A 9,249-nucleotide genomic window follows, 5' to 3' on the forward strand; every position below is an offset into this window, starting at 1 on the left:
TGGAACTTGTGAGCAAGACCATGTGGACTTCCTGTAGCATATGGTTTAAGTCTTAATAGTCATCCAGTGTAGGAGTGAGGAAAGATACGGCCCACACTGTTTTCCCCAGTGGATTTTTACAGGATGAGCTGGAGAGTAGCTGCTTCTTTGCAAAGTCTGACAAGTTTTAGATATAAAGGATGCCTCATATTAACTGCTTTCCTGAATATTTATTGTGAGCAGATGTAATCATGTATCTTACATATTTCTAATGCATTCTGTCCTAACACAACTAATTATAACTCCTTGCCTTTTTATATAATTAACAGTTTCAGATGGAAGAATGAAAATACATTAGATAAACTCCAGCTTAACTTGTAATTGTGCTTTACAAAGCAAAAATATTAGGCACACTGAAGAAGTTACACTAAATAGACCCAAAAGAGATAACTCAAATTTCAAATGTCCTACAAATACTTTTATGCCTCACACAAACGTCAATGCATTTTATCGGGATTCTATGGGGTAGACCAGAAAAAAATTGTGCAGGAAAATTTGCAAAACCATATTTGCCAGTCTTTAACTCTCCCACAGTTGGAAGAGATGGGGTCACACTGGTAGGGTCACACAGGCCCAGCGTGCGCTTTTTACAAGTATTTTTATGTGTCGTTTCTGGGACCCCACAGTCTGACAGGAAATTCTCCACCCCCAAATGTGTTTCTACACAATGGGCTTTAACTACAAAGATTCCAAATAAGCAGCGTTAAATTGAATGAGCAAAAAACACAGTAAGTGTGGGGTACACTTACTGTGTAACCCACACAGTAAGTGGGGTACTGGTTGCCATCATAGAGAGTGTTGGATCAGAGTGGCTGTACATAAACAGATAAAGTAGAAAGCCATTATGCTAGGGATATAATATTAATAAAAAATAATGATGATAATAATAATAATAATAAATTTCCTTTAAATAAGTATACAATGTTACAATGTTGTACAACACAACTCTCTTGTGAAAGTAACTTCCTTCTGTGTCATCCATAGCGGTCAGATTTGTTGAGTGGATGACAAATGTCAAGAGATTCTCACACCTGAGCTGTGGATCTTTCCTGCTCCTCTAGAGTTACTGTTGGCCTCTCAGCTACTTCACTGACTAATACCCTCTTTTGCCAAGTCAGGATTTTGGATGGCCATGGCTTGGTTTACCATTTTCAGATTAATTGATTGGTTGTCTGTAAGAAGTTAGTACCTGAGTGCAACTGGTTACCCTGAGCTGCCCAAATTGGAACTGGACTAGAGAAATAAAGTTGTCTCAGGAAATGTCTACCACTCTAAAACTCTTCCCCAGAGGTAAATATAATCAGCTTTTCTGAGCTGCTCTGGATGAAAGGAGTTTATAAATTGGTAATAAGGACCTGAACCTCAGGGTACCGAGTTCAACTTTTTTTTTCTCCTCGTCCCCTCATTCAAAATGCTGCACCGAATATTGACTTTACTGTATGCACACCACAGTCCAATGCGATTCCCAGAGGATGGCAAAGCCTCTAACCGAGCACAAGCTCCCCAACACTTTGAGGCTGGCCGTGGCCACGGAGTGCAGTACACAGGAGACTGCCAAGTTGTGCCAGAGATTCAGAAACAGCCAAAACTCACAGTAACTCTCCCCACTTAGCAGAGCTGCTCACTCTTCTGCAGGTGTGGTCCCCTCATCATAAACACTTTAGTAATGTGCAGCGTTGGGTTCCAGGAATAACCTCAAAAACCAATTGCGCGTGAAATCAGAGGCTTTTTCAAGATTAATATATAATTACAGCTTCAGTGTTTTTCTTTCCTTGTTTCTCCAGGGAATGCAAATAGTTTCTAACCAGCAGTCAGAGGGAATAATATTGTTTAACATGCTATTAGTGTGCAGAAATCCCAGCATCTGCTGCTCCTCCATGCTTCTTCTCCAGTTACATACATGTTTCTCACTCATATAGGCTCATAGCAAATAAGAAGGAGCTTTTTTGAACACTCAGTTGAAACTACATATTTACATACACTGTATAAAAAGATGCAACCTTTAAATATCACTGTGTGTTATTAAATCGGACTAAACATTTCCTGTTTTAATTTAGTTAAGGTTGTAACAAATATTTGCATTTGCTAAATAATATATAATAATAATGACAGAGGATTTTAAAAAATTATTTTCTTAAAACTAAAAAGGCATATGTATATGTTTATATATATAGACAGGGGTTGAGGTCAGGGCTTTATTGCCATGCTAATACATATGCTTTATTGTCCTTAAACTCCTTTGTGATTAATTTCTGCCAATTTTCGATCAATGTCTCAAGAAATAAAACTATGTTGCCACCTCCGTACTTCAAAGCTGGGATGGTATTCTCAGCATTGCAAGTTTAACCCAAAGTGTTTGTGGCCAAACACTTCAGCCTTTAGTTCCTCAGGTCACAGGACATGTTCTCAAAAATTAGGATCTTTTTCTCTGAGTGCATTTGCCAGTGATAATCTGGCTTTTAATGCTGCTTTTGAATGAATGCTTTCTCCATTGATTAGCTGCTCTTTCATCCCAAGATACCTTTCCCCATGGATAATGATACTCCATCCAGATTCAGGCTGAATCGTAACTTTAACTTTTGCTTTCAGGCTGATATGCTCATTTTTGCACCAAAGCGTGTTCTCTTCTGATACACCTGCACACACTTTGATTGAAGATAAATGTGGCACCTTCAGACATCAGAAAATTTTATTCAAAGAGGAACCAGACATGTTGAGGTTGACAAATATCTTCTTTATATATTGATTGATTTTTTTTCCTAATTGATGATTTTTTTTTCAGTATTCCATTTTCACACAAGGAAGACTTATGTGGAATATTTTGCCTTAAAATCTATCCACAGGCACGCTTCCACTGAATTAAAATTTTGTGAATTAAGCTAACAAAAACATGGAAAGCCATGGAATTATCCAAGTTTTCCCAAATTGTTTAAAAGCATAGTAAAACAGAAAATGTTTTCTTCAGTTTTATATCGAACAATGAGAAGAAACGGTATATATCGTTTAACCATGTAAACATCTGGTTTTTATTCTATTTGGTATTTAAAATATTACTCTGTATCTGCAGCTGGTGTAACCCCAGGGTAAAATGACCATTTCAGTTTAGGATAATTTACACTTTCCCATTCAGAAAGTCATTTGCTTTTGCTTTAATTTCCAGGATAATGTTTTTCCCACAGACTCCTGAGTAAACTCACAAATAACAAAGAGCCACAACAGTGGGATTGAAGCTTTCTGTTCATGAGACTCCAGATTAGACTTAGTCTTCTCAGGTAAGCAACAAATATTAAAGAAAATTCAAAAAGATCATCAATAAATAGATCAATATGCAATGGCTCCATTAGACTGCTTTCAAAATCGCTGTGCGGCCTGCCTGACATACAGTATATCACACCTTAAAACGTGAAGAGCTAAAGTCAGATTTAATCTGATCTGATTAAGGTAAATAGCTTGTCCATTGACACCTGCCTTGACTGCTAGATTAGGAAAAGCCAGAGTGAATTACTAAGTGAGAGTGAGGCCAGCCGCCTCATGACTCCCCCTCCCCTTTTTGTTAGTCCAGCAATTACATCTCATTGCATCATACTATGAAAACTGTGGCTACCTACAGTATTTCAGTGAACATAGATTCACTGAAATCTATGTTTAAAATGTGAGCACACTGAGAAGAGTGTTTGCTAAATTATGATAAAGTTAGCTATTTTAGACTCAAGTAAAATCTAATTTTGGGTCCCATTGTAGATTTGATCAATATGGAGAAATGCATAAATGATTTTGAAGGAAAGTACTGCCCCACCACAAGCTCCACACAAGCACTTGTGATTAAGTAAATCTGTTTAACAGAAAAGTTGAATCTGCACCTAATAAAATGTTTAGAAGAAACTCAAACGTGGGTCTTATATGGCATGACTTCTTCCAATGAGTAGCACATTCGTCGAGCAAAAATAGCCGTATAATGCTCTGAAATATTCAGTGTGTGAAAGCGTGTATTCATTTGCGGCCTCACGGCAGGCAGGTCAAAGAGAAAACCTGCAGAACGAGTGCTGTTTGCTGACAGCTTTGGCAGAGCTGGGAAGTGAAGGGCAGGGACTCCATCCCTGAAGCCCCCTGGCTAAACTCCCCTCGGTTATACTGATTGACTGAGGGTGTGTTTGTTTGTTTTCAGATAGTTGTGGGGACCAGAAGCTGACAGGATGCTAAAAGCTTGAGGGACATTGTAAATATGGGTCAGTTTCCCCCTTTGCCAATTTATACCCCCCATTTCCTACCTTCATGTTGAGTCAGTTTAAACTATTGTAGTTTAGTATTTTCACAAATCATGAGAAACAAATAGACAAAAATCTCAAGCGTCATTTATAACGTAAATGTATATTAATTACTGAAAACTTAGTATGACAAACCTTTGACAATTATTTTAGATTTGCTCCCTATTTGAGTCAATGTGCTCTGGTAATATATGAGAGATTAACACATCTGAACATCCTAATATAACTGAACAACTCCTGTTGACAGATATCGATTATCCAAGACATGGAACCACATTTAATTCGATAGAATGATGTGCAGAATATAGTAAAATTACTTTAAATCAGTGGTTATCATAGTGAGTACAAATGTTCCAAATGAGTTTACAGAATGACTTGTTGCACAACATATCCAGTATTGGACTAGTACATTTCATACACACAAGTGGGCAAACCGCAAAGGGGACCAACTTCCAAAACAATTGCAGAATGATTTCAATTTTTCAAATCAAAGTTTGTTTGTTTTTATTTCTTCATAAATATGGCATCAATTTGTGAAATGTTTTCACGAAATGTATTTGGCACTGTAATACTACCGTACCAATATGCAAATAAACAAAGTGGAGAGCATGCACATTGGGCAATGACATCATTGCTAGGCCACAAGGTATGTATTATGTTTTTGGGTTTTTTTAAAAGCTGTGTTCGCTCGGGACGCACAAGCCAAATTAAAAGGTCTGTACCTGAATGTTTTGGTATAATTACATGGTACCATAACACAACCAGTTATTACATAACACCATTCCTCAGTGGACACCTTAATTATAGACTTAAGTATTAGATAGAGTGTGTTAAAACGAGGTATGACAGTTCTGACTGTAGGCCTTAGGAATTATATGAGTCAACAGTGTCTTAAAGTTGACATAAGAACAAAGATGAGTGTTTGTAGTTGAACGTAACTTAAGGTTGAGGTGTGCTTTAATGTCATACACCAACAGTTTCCTTTCAAATATTAACCTGTAAGTAAGTAATTAAGTAACCAGTATTTACTTAATTTTTAGTTAAAATGAAAGACTCATATTTGTCATGATTTTAATGCATTTTTGTTATTTTTTATTTTGAGGGTATTTAATATTGTTCTCATTTTTTTAATCTTTCTCTTATTTTTTGCTAATGGTGTTAGTATTACTCAACTTTAAACACATCTTTGTAATTGGCTTTCATTTTGTTCTGCACAGCAACATGACTGAAAGTCATCATGAAGCTATTAATGTGTATCTGAAATAGCAGTCGTTCGAGTAGGCACAGTGTGTGTCAGTGTTTTAAGTCGTCTCTGGTCAGCGGCTGAACCCGGTTTTTGATCCCTCCAGATTAATTATCAGATTTCACATGCCATCTGGGATTCACTGTTCAAAACGAGCAAATGCTCTGAACAAAGTGTGGGAATTCTGAATTAAAATAAGCTAAAAAAAATTTAAACAAGCTAAAAAAAGAGAAGAAAAAAAAAACATTTTAATAGCACAAACTTCTCCATTCTCTGTTGGCGTTTGTTTTAGGTGGATTTACATTAATTACATTGAGCTCCTTGGAGAAGAAAAATGGAAACAATGGGGTAGCAAGCAAATCAAGACTTTTGGAGATCTAAATAAACATTTTGTGAATAGAATACAGATTACACAAAAAAACTTTGCCAAATTAGATTTAGTTTTAAATTTATTTACTCAAGTAAAACAATCCATGAACATGGCTTTTGATTGGAATAAAAAGTGTTTTTCATTGGACCAACTGGTCAATAGACCCAAAATCCTAATATTTCCAGTCAGTGAACACATTTTATCTCAGCATTACCAGGAAACAGCAGCACTTTTTAGTGAGAACATTGTTAGTACAACCCCCCATCAAATTAGCTGTTTTTAAAACCAGTAAAGTTTTTTAATAATGAAGCCATAATAAGCACAAATATACATATATTTTAAAGAGAAAATGTATTTTCTATGACATACTGTTACATGTCACTCATGCTGGAAGACAGTGAGAGAGAGCAAGGCTTTGTTTCATATCTTCCATCTGTTACACATAAGCACATCTCAGCAAATTGGGATACGTGACCCGAAGAGGCCATTTTATCAAATCCAAAGCACTTTTGAAAATAACTTTTTCACTAAGCATGCATTTCTCTATTAAAAAAATGTTTTTATTGGTCTGATGTAATATTCTAATCTTAAATATAATATGCCAATATAGTTAGCAGAAGTAAAAGTGTCATAACATCCTTCTCTGTGTGATCTGTTTCATTCAGTGAAGTAAGTGATGTGTGTACATAAATACATAAATATATATGTGTATATGGATGTGGTGTGTCTGTGTGCGCTCTTAAATCGTCTCGTATTATATTTTTAAATTCTTTTGTGTCTAAAACAGAATAATCCAAAGATCCACAGAACAAACGCTGCATAAACCATTATCTCAAATTGGCCACAAAATTCTGATTGGTTTATCTTTACGATCCATAAAGGAGATGTCGTCTTAATTAGGGGGGGTTACAGTGATTCAGAATGCTGTATGTCAGAGCTGCTCAGAGGTTGGATGAGACCAAAAGGTGACCCTTTTCTCCAAGGAGAGCAGTGAGTACAGCAGGACACTGTGGTCCCTCTGGCCTCCCAGCACCCTGTGGCTCGCTGGGATGGGTGCTAATGAGGGAATACCGGCCACTAAGTAAACCTGTGTTACTCGAAAACTGTTTTGTTATGACCATTGGCTAATAAATGCACTTGAAATGTTAATGAAACCCCCTGACTAATGAGGAGGATCTGCCATCAGTCTCTTTACAACAATTGTTGCACAGGAGAAGAAAAAAAAAGTGCTGTCTCTCAGCTTCTGTTGTCTGCACAGAAGCTGCTCAGCTGTTTTTTATGCAGGTGGAGGTTGACGTTTATACAGAGACTGTTCCTTATGGAGTATATTATAAGAGAACTGATGATGCTTATGTTCTTTTTTTGCTGCAGCAGCAGATGGTAAATATTTGAACATGCACTGCCTTATTAATTTAATTCTCTATTGGTGTTCATGATGTATTTCAGCTTGCTGCACAATTTATCTTATTTATGTTTCATGAATTTACTGTAATATCTGTTAAGTTTTTAATGGTTTGCCACACTTGCCTATTTGCACACATTTAGCTACGGTTTATTTAAAAATAAATAAATAAATAAATAGCTAGCATCTGTCATGACTTTTGCAATGCTGCCTCAAGATTATCAGCGGTCACCATCTGGCCACCCCTTAGAAAGGTTTCTAGGGGCGTCCCTGGTTACAGGCGTAGCATAGCACAATATGTTCCCGTGAATTTCGATCAATTCATTGCCTTAGTTTCCCCAATAGTAGTGGCAGATCTGTGCTCCTGTTGATGCTGGCATCTATTTGTGAGCAGTGTAAAGTAGAAGGTAATGTTGTACCCGCCCCCCTGTAGTAAACCCTCACACTTGAGGGGAAAAAAATACACATGATTTAATTGAGTTAAATTAAATGTGTGCGTGGTGGCAACGAAATAAAGCCATCACAAAGTTACAGCGCACTCCCAGCCGAATTGGGGGTAAACAGGCAGGTTTTGGTGGGTAATGTTTCCCTGCTTCACCCAAACAATGGAGGATTTTACGTCGATACTGTTTTGCTATTGCGGTCCGGAGATTCCTCTTTGCACGGAGGGCAACAGATCTGCACCGATTGTCGCCGTGCAAACAGCAGAATCCAGAAATAAATAACCAAACGCCATAAAAACAAAACAAACAAAAAAAAGGAACAGATTGTGTCAATGAACATTTCTGCACGGGCTTACCTTTATCTTGACTCGATGAGATGCTCTCCTCCTCTTTCGGATTTGCAACCTGTGTTATTATGGACGTGTTGTCCATGGAAACGAGATGTTGCGCACCTTTGGGCTGCACCGCTTTATTCTTCGGCGATCATCACCCGGCGCGCTGCTACAGCTACGGTCCCCCGGCTGTGCACAGGCTACTGCTACGTGCACCATTAAAATCCCATTTCACTGGAACCGTGCAAGTCCCATCCGCTCAAAAACATTGGAGGGGGAGGAAAAAAAAAACAGTTCGGGAAGATGAAAGCGCACCAAGGATCGCTTTCAGACGTGAAGTGACAGCTCCGACGTGCAAGAGACAAACAAAAGCGTCAGTCCTGCTCTGAAGCCGCCGTATGTGTCCTCTGTGGTCGCTGCTGCTGCGGGCAGCATAGCCCCCGCCTTCTGCCGCGGCTGTAGCTGCTGCTGCTGCTGCTACTGTGCGCTCCGGCTTCAGTCCACACACTACAATATCAACTGCGTAATATGGTTACAGTGTTTACCCAGAGATGGCGACCGTCCTCCTGCCTGCCACAGCCTTGCGCTCCACAACAACGCGCCTCCAGCGTGGCTATGATACAGGAAAGTGCATGCTGAATAACAGCCCGTTTGTCCGACTTCCCTCTTTTTTAATGTGACATTTTTTGACAAAAAAAAGAGATAATAAATACTTTAATTCATTTATATTTAAAGATAATGTTTAGATACTTCCAGTGCCCTTCAAAAGTATCCATAACCACTGAGGTTTCTCAAACATTTCAAGGCACAACATGAAGCTTCATTGTATACTGGAGCTTTCCTGCAAGTGAAAGACTAACACAAAGTAGTGTATAATGGTGAAGACGGGAAATTTTACTTGGTTTTCCATATTTTAATTTATTTTAACAAATGTAAAGCTGAAAAGTGCGGCGTGCATTTGTATTTACCACCTTTTACTCTGCATAAGCAGAATCTATTGTGATCAGCTGCCTTCAGAGTTCACCTAATTGCTGATACAGGAATTATAATTACCCAACAAAACTAGTCTTTTTGGAACAGTGGGAGTAAGGTATAAGTTCTGTTTGCAGTTTAAATACAATCAGCAAATAAGTTTCTTCAGCAGCCACAGGGTGG

At 38.1% G+C, this 9,249-nt stretch overlaps 1 protein-coding gene across 2 annotated transcripts in view; it reads right to left on the reverse strand.

The window, feature by feature from the left end:
- Window positions 1-8,696, reverse strand: part of ctdspl (CTD small phosphatase like) — a 31,801-nt gene extending 23,105 nt beyond the window's left edge. The window contains exon 1 of one of the 2 annotated variants that reach the window (XM_014468344.2): window positions 8,119-8,696. In XM_014468344.2, coding sequence (XP_014323830.1) covers window positions 8,119-8,194 — 76 coding nt within the window. In that variant the 5' untranslated portion in view covers window positions 8,195-8,696. The remainder of the gene's footprint in view (window positions 1-8,118) is intronic. The other variant, XM_005797826.3, reaches the window with a different exon arrangement.
- Window positions 8,697-9,249: the final 553 nt, after the last annotated feature.

The sequence above is a fragment of the Xiphophorus maculatus genome, chromosome 21 (genome assembly GCF_002775205.1).
Source record: "Xiphophorus maculatus strain JP 163 A chromosome 21, X_maculatus-5.0-male, whole genome shotgun sequence".
NCBI lineage: Eukaryota > Metazoa > Chordata > Actinopteri > Cyprinodontiformes > Poeciliidae > Xiphophorus > Xiphophorus maculatus.